At 53.1% G+C, this 22,225-nt stretch overlaps 1 protein-coding gene across 1 annotated transcript in view; it reads left to right on the forward strand.

Moving 5' to 3' along the window:
* MN1 (MN1 proto-oncogene, transcriptional regulator) overlaps window positions 1-15,787 on the forward strand; it is a 49,039-nt gene extending 33,252 nt beyond the window's left edge. Inside the window, exon 2 of the mRNA XM_065904354.1 lies at window positions 12,800-15,787. Within this exon, the coding sequence (XP_065760426.1) occupies window positions 12,800-12,981 (182 nt within the window). The 3' untranslated portion in view covers window positions 12,982-15,787. The remainder of the gene's footprint in view (window positions 1-12,799) is intronic.
* Window positions 15,788-22,225: the final 6,438 nt, after the last annotated feature.

Genomic DNA, 22,225 nt, shown 5'->3' on the forward strand with positions numbered 1-22,225 from the left:
AGGCGGCTTCCTGGAGTAGGAGCGGAGAGCCCAGCATGCAGGGAAAAGCAGGCTGGGGTTTGTTTTTAGCAGACACACCCTCTTCCCAGGAAACCAAGACTGGACCTGCTGGAACCCCTGGGAGGTGGGCTGCCGGACAGGCCCCCCAGGAGCTTTGGTCCCTGTTGTTTGGGTGGGAATGAAGAATGATCAGCCAGCTTCTCCCAGGCCCTGACCAGCTTCTACCGCTCCAGCCGCCTCCCTCGCTGGGCCAAGCTGATGCCACGGGGTGGCTGAAGGGATACAGACGCGGGTTCAGGGTCCAGCTCTCCACTGTCTAGCAGTGTGACCTCGGTCCTCACGGGGCTGTCGCGGCGGTAAAAGGGATCAGCCAGAGAGAAGGTCCCGGCCCAGCCCTGGGGTGGGCCAACCAGAGCCCTCAGGCCCTGCCCGCCCAGCCTGTCACCGACCACTTCGCCATCCCTCAGTCCTTCCCTGAGTCAAGGCTGAGCTGAGAAGGGTCCTCGGGGGGCCGTGAGTGCTGGGTGGCTGCCCATCACCTCCGGTCTGATGTGGGCCACCCACCTTTCCTCGGAAAGCCCACCTTTCTCCTCTCTCATTGTATTTGTGGATGCTCTTGAGAATGTCTTTCTCAAAAAAAGAAAGAATCTTTTTTTTGTTTGTTTTAGATTTTCTTTTTAAAAATTAGAGGATAATTGCTTTACAGTCTTGTATTGGTTTCTGCCACACAACAAACCATGAATGGACCATGTATGAACACGTGTGAGTCAGCCATGAGCATACACATGTCCCCTCCCTCTTGAGCCTCCCTCCCACCCCCCTGCTACATTCCATTTTTCTAGGTTGTCACAGAGCACTGGGTTGAGCTCCCTGTGCTATATAGCGACTTCCCACAAGAATGTTTTTTTTTTGTTTGTTTTGTTTTTAACAACAACCCCTCTCCCCTACAAGCAACATTTTTACTGTGTCATTAATTTTTAAGTAGGAAGGCAGGTCAGTTTCTTCCATGGCCAGAGAAGGTAAACCGGGACCTCATGAATGGGGAGGACGTTTCTGATTCCCCACACATCACCATGTGAGTTTTTGCAGATCAGCAGTGCTGTTGGCACACAAATACCTTTCTTGGGAGCATGCATTGAGTGCCTCCTGGGTAGCTGGCTGTTCCTTCCCACGTGTGTGAACCTGGACAAGTGATATCACCCCTCTAAGCCTTAGATTCAAGGGTTGGCAAACTTTCTCTGTAAAGGGCCTGATAGTAAATATTTTAGGTTTGTGGGCTATACAACCTCTTGTCACAATGACTCAGCTCTGATACTATAGCATGAAAACAGCTATAGACAAAATATAAACATTTGAGAATTATGTGCCAATAAAGCTTTATTTATAAAGATAGACAGTGGGCCGGACTCACCCCAGGGGTTGTAATATGCTAACGCTGGCTGGTTCTTCATCTGTGAAATGGGCTGAGAGAGTAGCAGCTGCCCTCCAGGGTTCTGCTGAGGAAGGAGTGAGTTTAAAAGAACAAACACATGATAGGTGCTAACTGCTGCTGCTGCTAAGTCGCTTCAGTCATGTCTGACTCTGTGCGACCCCATAGACGGTAGCCTACCAGGCTCCTCCGTCCCTGGGGTTCTCCAGGGAAGAACGCTGGAGTGGGCTGCCATCACCTTCTCTAACCAGCTCTTGTCTGTTAGTTAATTCTATCAGTTGTCCATCATGCAGCAGCACTGCCCAGCTGGTATAGGATCTCTTTTCACAGATGGGGAAACTGAGAAGCAGACGATCAGGTAACTTGCCCTCAACCCTTCTGCTCATCAGTGGATAACCTGGGGTGCAGTTCTGCCCCTCTGTGCCTCAGTTTCCCCACCTGAGTCCTCGGGGAGGACTCAGCGATGTAAAAGCGCAGGCACAGTGATCACATCCATTGTGCCGAGGGGATCCGGAAGCACAGAGAGGTGGAGTCTCATGCGGGGTCCACCTGAGGCATGGCAGGGTTGCGATTAGGACCCGAGCTGGATTCCTTGGGGACTTGGGTTACAGGTATCTGACTCAGAAGATGCCAGGGAGGAATGGCAGGTCCAATTGGACCAGCGATCTCTGAGTATCGTTCTCATGGGGCTGCCATCTGATCCCCACACTTGCTTAGAGTTGGGGAACAAGGGACCTCGTCTGCAAAGAGGGAAAGAGTTTCTTAGTCAGGTGTCCTGTGTCAGGGCTAGGATGGAGAAGGTGCAAGTCTCTTATTAATTCTGACAGATTCCCGAAGTTCCTCCCCTGCGTGGAAACCTTCCTCAGGTCTCCTTTGCAGGAACAAAGCCAGACTCCTCTCTTAGAGTCTCCAGTCTTCCACAACTGACTCCAGTTGAGCTTTGCAGCCTCCTCTTCCTCTGTGTCCCCCAGACCCTAAATCGGGGTGTCTGGGCTGACCTCTTACTCTTCTGAGGCTGTCACGGTGGGGTTGGAGCTCCCCTCTTGCTTCTCTTGAGGCAAACCTTTATGCTTACCCTCAAGCCCCCCTAGCATGTCCCCACTCTGCAAAGTCTTCCTGTGTCCCGACTTGTCCCCCAGGGATCGTCTCTGTTCTGCAGTTATGTGTTTTCCAGCTCATTTCCGGGGGCTCTCTGAGCCCAGCACCCAGCACTCAGCCGGGAATGTGCGTTTGCTTGTGATGTTTTAGCTCATCATCATGTCATTATCACTGTCTCAAGGACTCCCTCTTACCAGCTGCCCCCGGCCTGGTTTGGGGAGATGGTCGTGGTAACCAGATATTGAACATACCCTGGGTCAGGTATTTCATCCCCTCTCTGCAAGGCAGCAATGGCCAGACTCAGTTTTTAGGTGAGGAAGACTTTTTAGGAGACTTGGGGAGACGAGGCAGCTGATCATGGACCACACAGCCTGACACTGACAGGTTTGGCATTTGAACCTAAGCTTCTGTCTCTAAAGGGCATGACTGTCCCTTGACTGACCCCCAAGCAGAGCCCTTTTGTGGGACATAGCATCGCTATGGGAAGTTTCCTGGCCATGCGGGCCACTTGCTCTCCCGCCGACCCGACGCAGGAAGATCTCAGAGCTTCTCCGGTGGATGGGTGACCAGGGTAGATGCCCCTAAGATCCTCCACCCAAAGCATCTGTGTTTCAAAAGCTTATTTTTTAAAATTGAGACCTGTCACTGAATCTGGTTTCTCTTCCCGTGTGCTGACAGCATCGTGGTTCTAATTCTTTAGAGACATGGATGTAGATTTGTCTTGTTTTCTAAAGATAATGGTTGAATGGCTTACCGCACACCAGGCAGAGTGGGGGAGCTCAGTGAGGTGTCGGCCCTGGTGTTACATTGCTCCCAGTGTACAGGCGGAATGCTGGGGCTCAGAGACGGCCCAGGGGCACACAGCACTGGGCCCAGTGTCATGGGGAGGGGGGTGAATTGTGGATGGGAAGGTGAGAAAACAGAGTGGGAACGGCTGTGTTAGAGACAGGGCTGGAGTGAATCTCCAATGGAATAATCATAGAGAAGAAGAAGTAAAGTCAAAGTAGCTCAGTCGTGTCCGACTCTTTGCAACCCCACAGACTCTACAGCACGTGAAATTCTCCAGGCCAGAATACTGGAGTGGGTAGCCTTTCCCTTCTCCAGGGGGTCTTCCCAACCCAGGGATCAAACCCAGGTCTCCCGCATTGCAGGCAGATTCTTTACCAGCTGAGCCACAAGGGAATAATCATAGTAGAAGTACTAACAGCAGCTACTATTCCTTGGGCACCCTTGGTGTGTGGCAGTGTTTTAAGCACTCTGCTCGCATTATCATGGGACTCTCCCGACAGCCCTGTGGGAAGAATACTGTCTCCTGCCCCATACCAAGGATGAGGAAACTGAGGCAGGGAGAGGTGAACATCCCCGAAGCCAACCCTGAAGCCCAGCGCTCTGGATGCGCTATGCCCAAGCAGCCTTAGTGCGCCCCTGTGGACGCTGTCGGAAGGAAGGTGCAGGCTGAGGGGTGGGCTCAGCAGCCCCCAGCCTGTCACGTCTCGGCAGCCGGCAGGCCGGGAGAGGCCCGGGGGGGTGCACAGGGCTCCATCCGTCACAGGTCACTGGCCACGTGGCTGCAGGCGCCGGGAGGAGGAGCCTGGAGGAGATGCTCAGGCTGGGGAGAGGGCTCTGGGGCTCACACACCACCCTGGTGCCCCCTCCTCTGGGGCTGGGGAGGGTCCCCGGAATTCAGCCCCCCACCCCAGTCCCAGCCAACCCCTCCCCACAGCTCTCAGCAGCCTGGTCCCAGCGATGCCCTCTCTGCTTCGCCTCAGTGGAGCCCTCGGCCAGTTCTCAATCTAAATGACAGCTGCCCTCAGCCAAGTCAACTCCAATTAATTTCCGAAGGCTTCCAGGGGCCTGGCTGAGCCTCTCCCCAGACAGAGCTGCCCCAGCGGCTGGAGCGAGGCCCCTTCCTCACACTCGTGGGGCCTCCCGATTGTTGATAGGGGGCCCTTCCTGCCTCCTCAGGAGCCCCCCCGCTGTGTGGGGCCGTGTCCTGCCTCCCCGCCCCCCAGTCTGAAGGGGCTGGTGTGGAAACGCTGGGTCAGCGTCCACGGAGTAGTCACTGAATGGGGGCCTCGGGTTTTGTCCTGGGCTGCTGTATCCCCGGGGGTCGTTCAGTCCATCTGTGTCTTGCAGGGTCCTCTCCTTGAAAGGGGAGCGCTGATCCGGAGAGAGAGAATGGGAGGGAGGGAGGGGGGAGAGGAGACGAGGACGAGGGAGGAGGGCGTGGACGAGAGAAAGAGAGACTGGGGGGCGGGGGGCGGTGGGAACGGGAGTGATGGGGACAGAGAGGGTGTCCCTGCCCCTTGGCCGGGACGTCTTGCTTCCTCCTGTGACTCTGGCGTCAGACCCGAGGGTGACCTTGGCTTTGCCGCAGGCCAGCTGTGTGATTGTGAGCCAGTGCCGTTCCCTCTCTGAGCCTCCGCTTCCTCCCCTGTAAAATGCCTCCTCTCCCCGGGGGTTGGGTTGGTCCAGTGAGACTGGCCCGAGGCCCAGTCCCGTAGGGAGCCCGAGGTCAGTGTGTTAGTGTGTCTGAGTGTCCCTTGCTTTCGGAGGGCACCTGTCTCACCCTCCTGCCTTCATTGAATGTAAAGTGTGACCACCCCAAAGGGACAGAAAGATCTGGGAGCTTGTGCGTCTACTCATTTCAGTTCGGTTCAGTCGCTCACTCTTTGCGACCCCACGGACTGCACGGCAGGCCTCCCTGTCCATCGCCAACTCCCAGAGTTTACTCAAACTCATGTCCATTGAGTCGGTGATGCCATTCAACCATCTCACCCTCTGTCATCCCCTTCTCCTCCCGCCCTCAATCTTGCCCAGCATCAGGGTCTTTTCCAGTGAGTCTGTTTTTCCAATCAGGTGGCCAAAGAATTGGAGTTTCAGCTTTAGCATCAGTCCTTCCAATGAACACCCAGGACTGATCTCCTTTAGGATGGACTGGTTTGATCTTCGTGCAGTCCAGGGGACTCTCAAGAGTCTTCTCCAACACCACAGTTCAAAGCATCAGTTCTTTGGCACTCAGTTTTCTTTATAGTCCAACTCTCACATCCATACGTGACTGCTGGAAAAACCATAGCTTTGACTAGACAGACCTTTGTTGGCAAAGTAATGTCTCTGCTTTTTAATATGCTGTCTAGTACTTCATCTCACCACCATCCATTTCTGAGTGTACTGGATAGGTCCAGAGAGGGGGAATGACTTGCCCAGGGTCACACAGCACGCAGGTAAAGAGCTGGGCAATGGGAATGTGAGCAATTCATTTAAATATTTCACAAATCTTTATTAGGTGCTTACTGTGCGCCAGCGCCCAGAGAGACCATGGGGAGCCCTTTGGGTGTGTCGGCTCTCGGGGGACTCTGTCCAGGGCAGGCTTCTCTGAACTTTACTGGTGGGAATGTTACCGCTTCTACAGATGGGAAAGCGGAGGCTGGGGAAAGTGCCAGGGGCTGAGATGCAGACATCAGGTCATCTGATTCCCAAGCTTCCCCATGATGTTTTCCATCTTTGGTGACCTGTTGATAAGGGGCTGGGAAGTCAGGATTCCCTCTCTGCTGGGGGAGGTGTGCTGCCACTTTGCTGTAGCCCATGGGGCAGTCGCTGGTGGCGTCATTCCTGTTATTATGGCTGGTGGCAGGGGTGCTGTCTGCAAGCGGGGGGAGTTGGGGACACGTCACCATGAGGCTGACAAGCCAGGTCGATGGTAGGAGTCAGCAGAGGTGAGGAGCAGGGTTGGGGAGAGGGGGTGTTCAAGGCAAAAGAAACATCAGGAGCAGAGGGGTGGAGGTGGGAAGGATCAGGCTTCTGTGAGAGGCTTTGTAGCTGAGAGATGAGGCTGGAGGCCCAAGAAGGCAGCAGGCGAAGTCATGGGACCCTGGAGGTTTTCTCTTGGGGGCACTGGGGAGCCATGGAAGGTTTCAGCAGGAGGGGAGGGGCTGTTCTGGTTGGTGTTCTAGAGTTTCTCACCTGGCTCTCGGGGAAGAGGGGCGTGTGTGCCAGTGTGGAAGCAGACAGAGCAGCAAGGTGGCCACTGCAGGCAGGTGTGGGGGCCTGGGCTGGGGTGGGGGCAGCAGGGCGGGAGAGAAGTGGATGGTGAAGTTTGGAGGCAGGCTCTTCCTCCCCTGGTGCTGGACTTTAAGCTTGGAGAAGACTGATGCCCAGCATTAGGCTGGGTGCAATGGCCTGGCCTTTCGGACTAGGAGCTAGGAGCGTCTGTTGGGGGATGTGTCTAGGGGCCCTAAGAGACTCCCGGGCTTCAGGACAGAGGTGCTGAGAACGCATGGCTCAGCGACTCAGCCCTTGCCTTCCAGGCCTGCCGGCTCTGCTTCAAGGCCTAGCGGCCCAGTCCCTAGCTGAGTGGCAGCTGTCACAGACACCAGCATCTCCCCCCGCCCTGCACCCCGTCCCCTCCAGGTCCAAATAAAGGAAAAACCAAAATACATTTCCCTTTGTCGGAATCCGGTGAGGGTGAGCTGGTGAGCCGGGCGAGAGTCATTCGCTATTGTGTTCTGGGGCCCACACTGCTCCTTACATAAGCTTGAAGTTAAAAATACGCTCGGAATTCTAATTCGCCTCTCTGCCTGGGATTGTACCCTGGAGGGGCACCCCAGCCCCCAGCCTCGGGCGGGTAGGGGGCGGGGCAGGCCCCTGGCCCCCGAGGAGACAAAGAAACTGCCCCACGGCACAGGGCCGGCGCTCGGCAGTACTAGCTCTGCCTGCCTCCAAAGCCCCGGGCTGTTCAACTGTCGTGAGTGTTATAAAAAACCCTAAGAGCAGCTAACCTTTTCTGAGGGTGCATCACGTGCTGAAGTCTTCACCCGCGGGATTGCACTTTCTCCTCCCCCAAACCCGTGAATAGTTTCCTGTTTTACAGCCCCTTGCTTAGGCCACACCCTGAATTAGCATCCAGGGGGGCCTCTGACCCGGGTGCTACCTGGAGCCCACCCTTGACCCCCATAATCTGGCCTTCCTTCTGGGGAGGGGGTGCTGAAGAACAGGAGGTGACCAGTCAAAAGTCCCCTCTTTGAGGGTTCAAGAACAAAGTGGTGGCTGTGGGTACCGTCGAGGCAGCACTTAAGCTGCCCTGGGGGGCTTGGGGGGTTTGGTGGGAGGTGGGAGGCAGCCTACCACCCCCCAGAATTCTGGAGCCTGAGCACATGGCTCACCCAGATTGGAGACCATTCCTGAGGATACTGAGTGCAGAGCAAAGCAGTGACAAGGCCTGCTTTGCTGACATTAAAAAAAGAAACACCCAGCCCCCTTCCGTGGGCGGCACCTCTGGAAGTGAAATTAACAATGAGACATCCCCAGGTAAAGCCAGGCGCATCTTTTCCCTTCTCCCTTTCACCCCAGCCGCGGCCGGCCAGCCCAAGGGTCACCCAGCCATCCCCGTTAGCGCTTCCACCAGCCGTCCCAAGCCCTGCCGGTCCCTGCAGGGCCGGTCCACAACTGCACAGGGCAGTCCTCCTGGCGATGGCAGGAGCGCTGTGTACTAAGCACTTTACATGGATCATTTCACTTAATCCTCATCCCTGCCTCCGTGACGGCCAGTCCGATTATTTCCCCCATTTCCTGGGACTGAGGTTCTGAGAGCTGAAAGGGGTGACGTGCCCGAAAGTCCCACATTCCGCAGTCGGCAGACCACGATGGTTGCGGAACCCACCGGAGGAGTGGAATTCCATCCATTATTCACGCGGTCACTTTCTGGGCACCGGCTCAAGGTTCTCTCCGTCTTCCCTTTGTGGATTTTACGGGATGGGGAAGCTCTGAAGACAAAATCCAACGTGGCCTTGGGTCGGCCTCAGGGCGAACCCGAAGCAGCTGGTATCTGGGTAGGGTGATACCAGGTCGGTGGCGTTTAGGGAGGGGTGGCTGAGAAGGGGCCGGATGGTTCAGCCAGGGCTTGTGCACAGGGGGAAGGGGTGGAGAGAGCCTTCAGGGAGAGGAGAAGAGAGGCATCCCAGCTTCAGGCCCTGCCCTGCGCGTGCGGACTCAGATGGTACCTTCCGGCCAGTAGGGTGCCTGCGTGCTCACTCGGTCATGTCTGACTTTGCGACCCCATGGACTCTATCTCACCAGGCTCCTCTGTCCATGGGATTCTCTGGGCAAGAATACTGGAGTGGGTTGCCCTTTCCTCCTCCAGGGGATCTTCCCTACCCGGGGATCTAACCCACGTCTCTTGCATCTCCTGCATTGGCTAGGCAGATTCCTAACCACTGCACCACCTGGGAAGCCCAGTCAATTAGGGGGGTGACCTTAAAAACTGCCCCTCGGTCCTTCCTTGCTGGGCAGGCACGCCGTCCTGTCTTATGAGCCGGAAGCCCCTCATCTCAGCCCCTGTGGCTGCCCGGGGTAAGGCACCTGGTGGTTATAACTGTGAGTCGATGCCACCCGTGCCTCAGGAACTGACCCCACAGGTAGGGTGTCAGCAGCTCTTTCTCTTTTATAAGAAAAATTTTTAGTAAGTCCTCCCCCCTCCGTAATTTGCTTTATTTACTTAGTTTTGTTTGTGCTGGGTCTTCGTTGCTGTGCGGGCTTTTTTCTCTAGCTGCAGCAAGCGGCGGGTATTTTCTAGTTGCGGTGCGCAGGCCTCTCGTTGTGGTGGCTTCTCTTGTGGAGCACAGATTCTCGGGCTCTCGGGCTTCAGTACTTGCAGCTCCGGAGCTCTAGAGCACAGGCTTAGTAGTTGTGGCGCATGGGCTTAGTTGCTCCGCAGCATGTGGGACCTTCCTGGACCAAGGATTGAACCCGTGTCTCCTGCATTGGCAGGCGGACTCTTGACCGCTGAGGTACCAGGGAAGCCCAGCTCTTTCTCTTGCATGGCCTCCTCCAGCAGCCTAGAGCCAGGCCTGTGGGAATCACCACCCACCCCCGCCTCCCCTAAGTTATAGATGAGGAAGCTGAGGCCCTGCAGCAGGGGGCCAGTGGCCCAGATTGGAGGATCTGGGGTTCCATCTCAGCCTGACCCTGCGAGGAATCCCGGGCTGAAAGGAGAGGGCGGGTCCCAGAGGTGGCGACCTGGCCTCAGGTGAGCCCTGGGCAGCTCCCTGTCCCTTGGGGCCTCAGTCTTCCCGTCTGCCAAATGGGGCTGAAAGTCCCTTCACAGTCAGCGTGCCAGGGGCCCAGCTGAGCAGAACAGGCCAGACCCGCCCCTCCCCCACGCATCCGACAGCCAACAAGGGAAAACAGGACAACACCCAGCGGGTCTGCCGTATCTGCCAGTGCCGGGTGCTGAGTAAGCCAGGTCTCTCCCAACCCTGGGAGCTGGGTGAGGGGAGCAACTTTTATCTCTGGGCCCTGGCGTGGGGGCTGGCCCGTCTGCTGCCCCCGAGGAGGGGGGACGGAGGGCCCCTCCCCACCCCGGGCCGGGGCAGGTCCTGACTTGAGGCGGCTCCTGCAGGACTGATTTTATCGGCAGCCCAGGGGAGCCGCGGTCCGAGGGCGTGTTGGGTCCCCCCAGCTGGAATGGACCCGGCGGGAGGATGAGTTTGGTCATGCTTAGGTTGTTGAGAACTGAAGAGTCATATTCTCTGCTGGAAACGTTCCCCGTGGATACCAGACTCGCTCACTTGTCCCCGGCAGAGAGGTTGGGCGATCCGGCGTCCGTGCTCTGTGATGTCAGGCATCCCCTCACCCTCTCTGAGCCCCAGGTGCTCACTCTCAAGTGGGCAGAAGGGTCCCCCCGCTGCTGGGCTTGCTGGGGGATGGAATTAGATAATACATGGATGTGTTCAGCTGTGTGCCTGCCACGCCCTCGTTAAATCCACCCCAAGGAAGAAGAGCAGCTGTCTCTGGTTTTGGCGCAGTGTGTGCGTTTCAGTTGTCTGCGTCTTGGAAAGAGAGCGTCTTTAGGAAACGTGGCCATTTGGAGCAGTCTGGAGCCAGCTGAGCAAACGCAGCTCCTGTGAGTGTCCTGGCCCTTCTGTGTCTGCCTTTCTGGTGCGTCAGCCGCAGAGCCAGGAAGATGGGGGTCCGGAGCTGACGTCTGGGTCTTGTCTTTCTTTAGCTGTTGCAAGTTTTGGCAGGGGTCTCCATTTCCTACCTGTAAAATGGGCACAAACGTTGTTGTGTTGGCTTCTTGGAATAATATGTGTGAAGTGAAGTAAGGAACTCCTTTCAGAATTTCTCTCTCTCTCCCTGCCCTCTGATAGATGCTACTTCTTCCCCCAAATCCAGATCTTGCAATGCTCAGAACAAAATACCTGCAACGGTGTTAAGCAGCAGGGTGTCACCGGAAGCAAGGCAAGCGTGGGCTCAAGAGCAGAGATGTGAGTGAGGGCTGTGCATCAGCGTGGCTGCATCCAGGGCCTGCTCGGGGCAAGGGGACCCCGAATCTGGTGTCTCTAGCTTCCTGAGGTCACAGCATCCCAGCTCCACCACCTCTCACTGACTTTGAAATCTTAGCCTCAGCTTCCCCGCCCACGAAATGGGCAGAGACTCCCGTTTCATGGGCAGGAACACTCCCAGCTGGCCAGTCTGAAGGAGGGGACCAGGCTTGAAGGCTTCTAGATGATTGCAAGGACTGCCTCCCCAACCCCAGAGATGAATGACAGTCTCAGAATCCCTGCCTGGGGATGTGTCTGTGTGCCAGGACACCTGTGACAAGACCCCGAGGGAGACGGCATCACCCCCACTTTACCAGTGAGCAGAACTGAGGGTCAGAGAGGGCAGAGTGTCAGACCCTGTGCACACAGCACTGGGGCTGGTTTTCCCAGCCTTACTGTCAGATGCAGGAGGAGGAGGAGGAAGAAAGTGCCTTGGCCCCTGCTGGAATCTGCAGGCTCACCACCATGCCTGGTACATAGCAGGGTCCCAGTGAAGGCTTCGTAATCGAATGAAGGAGAGAAGAGGCACAGCAGAGAATCTTCCCTCCCAGCCCCAGCTCCTCCCAACAACGCAGGTCCCCAAGCTGGATGTCTTTGGGGCTTCAGGGTGGGGACCCCAAACCCAGTTAGTCATGCCTGGCCTCGGCTGCCTGGGCCCGTCCCTCTGGGAGGGTTGTTCCCTGCAGGCTGTGGCTCAGCTCTCGGGGGAAGCCTCCCCCCCACCGCCCCGGATCCTGGAGGGCGGGATGGGTGGGGTGACTCCTGCCTGGCGCAGGGCCCAGGCTGGGCCTGCATGGTGCGCTGACGAGGGTGGGCCGGTCGTGGAGTTCAGTATCTGGGTGTGCTCCCTCGGCTGGAGCTGGGCCCCCGCCCCCAGTGCCAGCTCTTCTCACTTTTGCTGAGTCAGGAGTTCACTATCAGTCTGTCTTCAAACCCAACTCTGCTCCTTGCTGGCTGTGTGACCTTGGGCAGGTCACCTTGCCTCTCTGGGACTCAGGCTCTGAAAATGAAGCAATGAGAATAATCATGATTTAATAGGCCTCAGAACAGGACTATGGGTCACTGGGCAACAGTAAATTAGAAGTCCTCTGAAATGACTGCTGTCTTCCTTCCCTGCCCTAGGACTCCCAGTTCCTGTTGTCTTCTAATATAATTTACACTGGGTGTGAATGGTTGTCAAATTTCTTTCCCCTCAAGGATGTCTAATCGAAGCATGACTATGGTCTGTGCTGTTTCTGGTGCTGTATGACTGAATGAGAAGGAAACTGAGGGGATTTTCATTGAGGGTGTACGAGAGGAGTAGATTCCCTTACCTCTGTCACCGAAAGTCCTTTCATGCAGCAGCTGGGGATGGGCAAAGGCACTCATGTGGTTGGGGAGTCCACACTCTTGGTCTCTACTGCTCTAAGCAGTTTGGCACTTCATAAGGGGGTTCCCAGCACATAACAGCCCCTTAGCAAATGTCTGTCTAGCGGATGACAAGAGAATGGGTTATATTCTAGACCTGGATCATCCTCCCCACTCTTATTTAATTCACTGCATCTGATGAACTCCTACATATCCCTCAACACCCCGTTGAGATATGCCTCCTCCAGGAAGCCTTCCCAACTTACTTCAGGAGCAGTTAATCTTTTGGGAACTCTAGTCCATCAGAGATGGGCAAACCCTGTGTTTATCCTGCCTAACTCTTCTATTTTCCAAGGTGGTGGGGAAAAATAGACCCAAGAGGGAGGGGTCTTCCCTTGGCTCAAGCGTGACAGCCCAAGTCAAAGGCAACAGCAGGAGGTTTCGAACCAAGTGACTTTAGATCTCCTTAGACTATCTTTAGGCATGAAAAAAAAAGGGCCTGGACTTGTCCTCTCTTCTCCTGCCTCTGCCTCTCTGTCCCCATCAGGGCTTCTTGCAGAGTCAAGCAAGCTGCTAACATTCTCTCTTCCTTCTTTCTCTGCAGCCCACGACCTTCCTGCGAACAAGGCCTCGGCACCCCAGCCCGGCAGCCACTTGCAGTGCCTGTCTGTCCACTGCACAGACGATGTGGGTGATGCCAAGGCCCGAGCCTCTGTGCCCACCTGGCGGTCCCTGCACTCCGACATTTCCAACAGATTCGGGACATTCGTGGCCGCCCTGACTTGAAGTGACAAGAAATACCCCCTCCCCCACCAGGCCCTCCCCTCCCCCCTTTCTCTTTCCTCTTCCCCCTTCATCTGACCCCACCCTACTGACCCCCACCACGTGAATTCGAAAGGGCCACTATTGCTGAGTGGGTGATTTTTTTTTTTTTCCTAGGTTGGTACCTGCTTAGTGGCATATGGACCGGAAGGGGTTAATTTAAAGGGGGAAAAAAAAAAAAAAACCTCAAAAAATTTTTTTAAAAAAAGAAACTCGTCTGCCACGGTATGTTACCAGTGTTAACCCTTCTGCAGTTAGCAAACTTTTGCTGAAGCATTTTTTCCTGCTAGATAATTCCCATTTTCTTTTCTGTAATCTTGGCATACGTTTTTTTAGATGACCTCTTTCCTTGTTTTATTTTCGTGCTGCTGTATGTCCAAGTATTGTTATTTCATAATAAGACAAGAGTTGCTTTCCTTTTTAATTCTCTTTTTGTCTTGTACCTCCCCACTTCCTTTTTTTTTTTTTTCTTTTGCTTTGTTCACTGCTTATTAAAATGGAAATCCTGGAGAATAGTAGTTCTGGAATATTGCCGGGTGAGAGTCAAATTGTCATCACAATATTATATATTGACACCCAACTGTCATCAGTCAGGCAGGAGCCAAACAATTAATGCCCCCCTTAGGTATTCCGCCTGAGATTTTGTTTTGTCTGTTCCCTAAGAAAATAGACATATATATTTTCGTTCCTACAAACACACGCTCAGCCTTCAGCTCCTTTCTCTCTTCTGCCGGGAGCTGCCTTTCACTGCGATGGAGGTGATGACGTGTCCAGCCTGCTTCTGTGGGAAGTAGTTGGAATATTCGACTGTGGTGTTTTCTCTCCTTTTCTGGGCCTCTGCACCAAACGCTCAGGCTCTGAATTTTCATGCTGTGCGGAGCATCCCTGGTCCGCATGGGGATGATGGCAGGCTCCCGCCCTGCTCTGGGCAAGGTCGGCTGGGTTCCGGGTGTTGGAGCTGAAGGGTCAGGTCTCAGCCTTGACCTTTCCCAACGTCTGTTGCCAACCAGGCACTGGGGCAAGAAGGAGTGGTTTCTGGGTTATCCCCCACTTCTCCCCTTTCTGGGCCGCCCCGCATCCCGGGGAGGGACCAGCACTTTTTGGAGGAACTCGTTGAGTAAAGGAGCCCCCAGGCTCCCTCGGTCAAGCCCCCTTTCCTCCTCCCAGCCTGTGTGTCTTCTTTGGAGGAGTTTGCAGACTCGCAAGGACTTAAGGGGAGAGAAAGGGACTGCACCTAGTGACTTTGATTCTTGGGCGTTTTTCTTTTTTTTAAAACCCCAGAATCCCCCCTCCCGCTTTTGGTGTAATCTCAGCCTGCTGCAAAACCAGAGCCACGTCCTGAGCATCTCCTGAAGGAATGACTTCTTTGAGCAGAGGTGAAGGAGCGGCTGGGTGAGCAGGGACCCAGCTGAGGCCTCTTACCTGGCGCTCCCAGAGCAGCGGTCAGCGGAGGCCTGGCGCGGGCAGGGGAGGCTTTCTTTGGGTGCTGCTGATGACCACGAAGGGCTTGTGTGATTCATGGGGGTGGTGGGGGTGGCCCGGATTCCAGGGTGGGCCAGACAATGAGTGGCTGATACCACGTCACCCAAGTCCGTAAATCTTCTGCTCGATTTCAATTTCTGAGCATCTTACTAAATGCTCCATTTTGAGCCTCACGGCCCCTCCATCCTTCCCCCGCCCCCCGCCCTACGTCCCCAGAGTTTACAGACCTGGCTTTTTCTTTTTTTTTTTTTTAGCAAGTGACCTGAAGGCTTTGAGCTCACCATACAACACCCACATTGTTTATTTCAAAGAACTTTTTAGCAAAGGGAGAAGAGCATCCAGAAAAATCTGGCTCTTTCCACTTCCCCCTCCTCGTCTTTCCTCCTGCCGGCCCTTTTGGCTCGGGGTCTGAGTCTGAACCGTCCAGAGTTCCCGCATGGGCAGTTTGACCCGGGTTGACCCTGGCCCCTGCAGAAGGCAGGCAGAAGCAGGTGGTGTGGACTGATCAGAGAGAAGAAGGTGGGGGCTTCCCCAGTCCTGGGTTCTGCCAGGAAAGGAGAGAAAGGGGGAGGGAATGTCCCCTCCTGCAATGGACTGCAGGAGGGCCAGCCATAGTCTGAGCGAAACTCCACGCCCCCTCTGATTCTGAAATGTACAGCTGTTTGAGAGCTTCACCCTTTTATTTCTTAAACAGGAATGATTTCTTCTTAATTGCTTAAGGCCGGGGAGCCAAGTGTCTTGACTTCTGTCTTTGACCTTCCCTGCGTTGAGGCCGTCAGCACACGGCCATCAGCTCGTGGTCCTGGCAACTTCGGAAACCCCTGAAGTTTTCAACTTTCTCGCTCCCCACGACCCCAGAATGGAACAGCTTTAAAAATAGCCTTAAGCAAAAGGATGTTATTTCACTAGATTTGGTTTAATGGAAAGAATAAAAGCAAATTAAAAACACACCCAACCCACGAGACTCCACAAACACTGGTAATCGGTACTGCATAGCAAAACTCTTCGGGAAAGAATATGAAAACGTTATTGCACATGTAAAATATGGAAACTTAACTCTGCTGTGTGTTAGGCAATCCTGTAATCTTTTTTGACTCTTAAAAGAAATTCATTTCTGAAATGCTTGGTTGGAAGACTGTGACAATAGCTCATGAAATTGAGTGTTATTTTTTTCTTTCTTTTTTAAAAAAATATGTAAAGTGCAGTCTTCTGTATTCATGCATATTGTATATACCTGTATATGTTTTCCTGAGCAGCTAAATAACAATAAATATGACGTTAATGGTGATGGTGGTACATTTGTGGGCGGGGCTTGCATTATTTTTCTCCACCCCTCCCCATTTACCTGTGTTAGTGACTCAGTCGTGTCCCACTCTTTTTGTGACCCCATGGACTGTAGCCTGCCAGGCTCCTCTGTCCATGGGATTCTCCAGGCAAGAATACTGGAATGGGTTGCCATTCTCTTCTCCAGGGGATCTTCCTGACCCAGGGATGAAACCCAGTTTTCCTGCATGGCAGGCAATTCTTTTCCGAGTCGCTGGGGAAGCCCATGGGGGATGGGAATGTGGGTCTGGATGCTGTAGTGTGTGTGTGCGCGTGCGCGCACATGTGTGCACTGATGCTGTTCTAAGTCGGGTCATCTCCGACTCTGTCTTTGTGGCGGGCGGGGGCAGCCGTCCTGTTCACTGTCGGGCATTCAGCATCCTTCCTGGTCTCTCCCCGCTGAGTACCAGTAGCATCTCTCCTCCCCCGCCCCTTGCGACAACTCCAAACGTCTCCAAGCTTTGCTCAACGTCCTGTGCGGGACCTGGCCCCTGGAGCTGAGAGCTGCTGGTGCAGGAGGGAGGCAGGGGCACAGGGCCGTGCTGGGCGATGGTTATTCTTTCAGGTCCCAGCATTCAGATCCCAGTAAGCTTCATTAGCCTCTGGCAGGTTTCATAGGTGCTCAGTGCCTCCATTTCCTCGTCCATGAGATGAGCGCTCATGGAGTTGCTCTAGGAGACGGTTTGTGTGGACGCAGCATGTGGGAGGGCTCCATATACATAAACTGTTAGCGTCACGTCGATCAGCTCATGGTGCGGCTGCTGGCATTTTGGAGGTGGGCGGTTCTGCATCAGGGGCTGCTTCCTCGGCAGCCCTGGGCCGTGGACAAGTGGTTTCCCCACCTCCGTTTTCTTGTCTGTGTGTATGTGTGGGTGTTAGCTGCTCAGGTGTGTCCAACTCTTGGCCAGCCCACAGACTGCAGCCCGCCAGGCTCCTCTGTCCCTGGGATTTTCCAGGCAAGATACTGAAGTGGGTTGCCATTCTCTTCTCCCAACCCAAGGGGATCTTCCCAACCCAAGAATCAAACCCGGGTCTCCCACATTACAGGAAGATTCTTTACCATTTGAGCCACCAGGGAAGCCCTTTCTTATGTCTAAGATGGAGCAAATGAGGGAATTCCCTGGTGGCCTAGTGGTTAGGATTCTGCACTTTCACTCTCATTGCCTGGGTTCAATCCCTGGTCTGGGAACGAAAATCTTGCAAGCTGCAAGGCACAGCCAAAATAAATAAATAAAAATTTAAATAATAAATAAAATGGAGTAAATCACATCTAGCTTGAAGGTTACCACGAGCACTAGCTCACAGGCCTGTAAAGCTCTGGCTGTCCCATGGCCTTCCCTTTGGACAGCAGGTTCACTCTGGTACCTACAGCCTCAGACTTGAGGTCATAGCAGACCCTTCGTCTCCAAAGGGGGAAATGTGGTGGGCAGGAGACAGACAAGACAAATAAATAGACAGGTACCAGTGAGGGGAATATGCCCAGTCACCCACTGTAGGACAAGGGATGATTGTCACTCCCAGAGATCCATGAACCCCACATTGGAGGCTTAGGGAAGGCTTCCTCCAACGGTCATGTCCAGGTAGGATTTTGAAGGATGAACAGGAGTTCACCTTATTCATCCTAGCATACAACAGACCCTGATTTGGCAGAAATTTTGTTGTATTTTCTTCCCTTCAGTTTTTAAAGTTTTCTTATACAGTTGACCCTTGGACAACATGGGTTTGAAGTGTGTGGGTCTACTTAAAGGTAAATTTTTTTCAATAGTAATTACTACAGTCCTGCACAATTGGAACTGGTTGAATCCAATGATGCAGAACCACAGATTTGGAGGAACCAGATATAAGGAGAAGTGACTATCAACTACATGCAGATTTTCAACTGAGGGCAAGTCAGCACCCTTGTGGTTCAGGGGTCAGCAGTTACACAACAGTGTATTTGTCAGAATGTAAAGTCTTAAGACTGTGACCTCTCCATTCACTATAATCTGGAGGAGCGCAAAAGTCTCCTCAAGCTTGAAAGATCTCCTGTTCAAAGCAACAGTGGTACCTGGCCGTGTTTGGTACCCAAGGAAGGGAAGAAAGATGAGAGAATGGCGAGCACAGAGGGATGAGCATTTGAAAGCCTTCAGATTGGTGTGAAACGCATGGACGAGAAAGTGAAGGGGTTCACGCCTCCGAGGATTCATGAACCAAAGGGCTGGGGACTGTAACGTCAGTGGAAGAGTCCTATCAACATCCCCAGGCAGGCATCATGAGGCAGTGCCACCAGCAGGGGACTCTCGGGGTCCCCAGCTCCCTCCTAGAGGGGAGTCTCAGCCCAGAGTAGGCAGCAAAACAGCACTGAATTGCTGAGTAGTATTTCATCGTATGGATATACCACAGTCTGTCCATCCTAGGAATAAAGCTAGTGTAAAGAATTACACTAGATTCTGTGTACAAGTTTTTTTGTGCTTGTATACTTAGTCGCTTCAGCCGTGTCTGACTCTTTGCGACCCCATGGACTGTAACCCACCAGGCTCCCCTGTCCATGGGATTTTCCAGGCAAGAATGCTGGAGTGGGTTGCCATTTCTTTCTCCAGGGGATCTTCCCGACCCAGGGATAGAACCCTGGTCTCCTGCATTACAAACAGATTCTTTATCAGTGGAGCCACCAAGTTTTGGGGTGGGTCATATAGGAGGTCTATGTTTTCCTTCTTAAAAAACTGTCAAACCATTTTTCAAAAGTAGTTGTGCCACTTGCAGTCTCACTGGTGACATCTGAAAGCTCCAAGTTCTTTCTAACATCCTTGCCCACACTTTTTACTATTTGTCTTTTTAACTTGGCCATTCTAGTGTGTGTGTAGTGATATCTTATTGAGGTTGTAACTTTTATTTCCCTAATGATGTTGTGTGTATTTTTGTGTGTTTATTTGCTTGCTGAATATCTCTTTTTGGTGAAATATCTGTTCAGATCCTTTGCCCAATTATTTGTACGATTGCATGTCTTTTTGTTATTGAATTCTAAAAGTTCTTTATATATTCTGGACACAAGTCCCTTCTCCGTGTGTTGCAAATGTTTTCTCCCAGTCTGTGGTTTTCTTGTGGTGTCCTCTGAAGTACAAATGTTTAAATATTCCACAAGTTCCCCGAAGTACATTTCATCGTTTCTCAGGGTGAAAGTCACCTGTGTCTTCCCTGGGATTCTGCTTTCTTCTAGTAGCTTTATGGTTTTATGTTTGGCTTCCACGTTGAACTTTCCATGATACATTTGGATTGAGGTTTGCATATGGCATGAGGCAAAGATGAGGGTTCTTACTCCGTGTTTCCAGTGCAAGGGGTGCAGTTTCAATCCCTGGTCAGTGAACTAAGATCCCACATGCAGCACAGGGCAGAAAATGAAAAATAATTTTAAAAAAAGAGTTATTTATTTCTAGAATATTCCATTGTCCCAGAACCATTAGTTGAAAAGATTTTTCCATTCCTCCATTAGGCTGTTTTGGTACCAGTGTTGAAATCATTTAATCATATTTGTAGGGGGTTATTTTTGAACCCTCTCTTCTATTTATTTTGTTGCCCCTTTTCTGCTACATGTATAAATTTTAAGCTAGGGTGGAAATTTTGGTAAGCTCTTTCTGAAGAATGGACAAGAGAGGGAGTCTAGAAGAGATTATAGTGTGTCCTCCATAATTCTAAAATAAATTAGAATTTATTTGGCTTGAGGGAGTTCTCTGGAGGTTGAGTGGTTGAGACTGCCTGTCCATGCAGGGAGTGTGGGTTCGATCCCTGGTCGGGGAGCGAAGATCCCTCATGTCTTGGGGCAAAAAAATCAAAACATAAAACAGAAGCAATATTGTAACAAATTCAGAAAAGACTTGAAAAATGGTTCACATAAAAACTCTTAAAAAAAAAAATGCTGCCGCAGTTAGTCACTAAGTTCTGTCCGACTCTTTGGGGCCCCATGGACAGCATGACAGTGTCACTATTTCCTGCTGAAGGTCCCCGGCCTGAGAACTTCTGTCTTTTTTAAAATGAGGTCAACTTGCCCGAGAAAGATGTTAGAGATGGAGTAGCAGTGAGCGGAGACATCCTCCTTCCAGCAATGGAAAGGGCTTGGAGAGAGTTGAAAAAGGAGTGACTTCATCACTAGGAGGCTGGGGATTGCTCAAGGCTCATTTGGGCACCTCATGTGCCATCTTGCCCCAGACTTCCCAGAAATGTTGCTCAATCTCTCTATTTTACACGCGAAGACTCGGAGGCTCAGAATGTCCAGTTCAAGGTCAGGCAGCCGGGCAGCCACAGAGCCAGAACCAAATACCCTGCCTCCTGTCACTAACTGTTCCTTGTCTTCAGACGTAGTCCCAGGCTAACTGGAGGGCAGGGCAGTGCCACGCAGAAGTCTGTTTTGTTCAGCTCTGTGTCTGAAGTAACTGGCACAAGGCCTGGCACACAGTAGGACTGCACTAGATACAGGCTGAATAAGAGGGGCCCTTGGTGGTTCCCACTTTCTTGCTCCAAGCCCCCCTTGTTGGGTTAATGGATGGAGAACAGGGCTCATGTCTGGGTGTGAGAGCTGACTGCTAAGACTCCGACTCTGGCAGATGTATAAATACACTTCCAGTACTACTCATGGCTGTGGTGACAAAACCCACAACAGGTCTTGAGTGAATTTTATTAGGAGACTAATACAGCTGGGGAAAGAAATAGGGATGGCTTAGGAGTGCTTCGCCAGAGAAGGCCTGGGGAAGAGACTGAGAAAGTTGGGGAGTGAGCCAAGCAGATATCTGGACAGAGTGAAAGCATGTGCAAAGGCCCTGTGGTGGTCAGGATGACCATATTTTGATGGGCTCAGAGTTTGTAGAGAGGCAGAGCAGCAAGGGGCTTTCAGAAACTGGTCCCTGTCCTCTGGTGCATCTGCAGACAGTAACTGAAGAAACATCCTCTCTGTCCCACTGTTCTCTCCTGGGCTCCCAGAGTTTGCATTCTGACCCCACTTGCTACCTGATTCCCTGGGCCTGATGCATGTCCCAGGGTCTCTGACTCTCTGGCTCTCCTCAGAGTTCACTAGTTATCAGCCATTCCCCTCACTTTATTTTACTGAAGGGAGTGACACAAAGATCCGTGTGATATCTATGTGTGTGCAGAGGCTGCCAGGCCCCAGGGGACAGCACCAGGGTCCGGGGATGTGGGGAAGGGTACTCCTGGAGGCTCCAGGGAAACAGCTGTGATGCTCCCTGACGTGAGCTAGGGGCTCTACTTTTTCGATCAATGGTTTGGGGTGCTCAGTTGCTCAGTTGTGTCCGACTCTGCAACACCAAGGACCATAGCCTGCCAGGCTCCTCTGTCCTTGGGATTTTTCAGGCAAGAATACTGGAGTGGGTTGCCATGCCCTCCTCCAGGAGATCTTCCCAACCCAGGGATCGAACCTGGGTATCCTGTATCTCTATTGGCAGACCGATTCTTTATCACTGAGCAACCTGGGAAGCGCTTTCAAAACAGACTTAGTGATAATAAACAATAACAGGAAACACTCACGTGATGCAATGTGCAGGGGCTTGAGCAAAGCATTTTACTTCCACAGATGAGTTATATTGACAGCACTGAAGGCTGGCTCTATTATGAGCCCCATTTTCTGGAGAAGGAAGTTGAGGTGAAGCCACGTGGCTGAGGTCACCTGGGCAGTGTGTGGCAGCTCCCCCTCCTGGGACCATGAGGAGTCAATCATGCTCAGCACAGGGCCAGGATTGGCCAGCTCCTAATGGATGATACAGATGAAGCTCAGAGAGGCATAGCCACTTACCTGAGGACACACAGCCTGCCAGTGGCAGAGCACAGGTGCAGTTTGGGTCTTTCGGGTTAAGGTGTCAGGTTTTTTCTTGTTCTGCCTGCCCTGCTCTGTGCCCCGCATAGAGTGTTCACTAGATAAATGCTCTGTCCTCTAAGGACAGGGCGTGGTCAAATCTCCCATCCTTTGGGCTGCTGTTGGTTAAGGAGGCTGGGAGGAGAGGCTGGGAAGGAAGAGTCTCCTGATTTTAGTGCCTCCCCTCTCTCGGCCTGGGCCAGGTGGCTGCTCCCTGCAGCCCCCTCCTGCCCACTGTAGGGAGGTAGGGATGGCTCTTCCTGGGGCTGGAGCCCTGCAGATCCGGCCAGTGGGTTGGGGGCTGGAGTAGGGGCTGGGGGGCCGTGGGGATGGGGGTCAGTGTCGCCGGACACTGAGGCCACCACCTTCATCCCACCATGACTGCCCATCCTGCTGTGTTGGGGGAGCCAGACCCATGGGAATCTCACCTGCTGTGACAATCTTCCTGGAAATCTTCCTGGCTGTGCCTCTGGAGCCCTGCCAGCCACCCAAAGCAGCCTTTGTCCCATCGAGGAACACTCAGGAGTTCTGAGCCCCTCGGAGGACAAAGGGCTCACTGAGGCTCCA

Source organism: Muntiacus reevesi, chromosome 13 (assembly GCF_963930625.1).
Source record: "Muntiacus reevesi chromosome 13, mMunRee1.1, whole genome shotgun sequence".
NCBI lineage: Eukaryota > Metazoa > Chordata > Mammalia > Artiodactyla > Cervidae > Muntiacus > Muntiacus reevesi.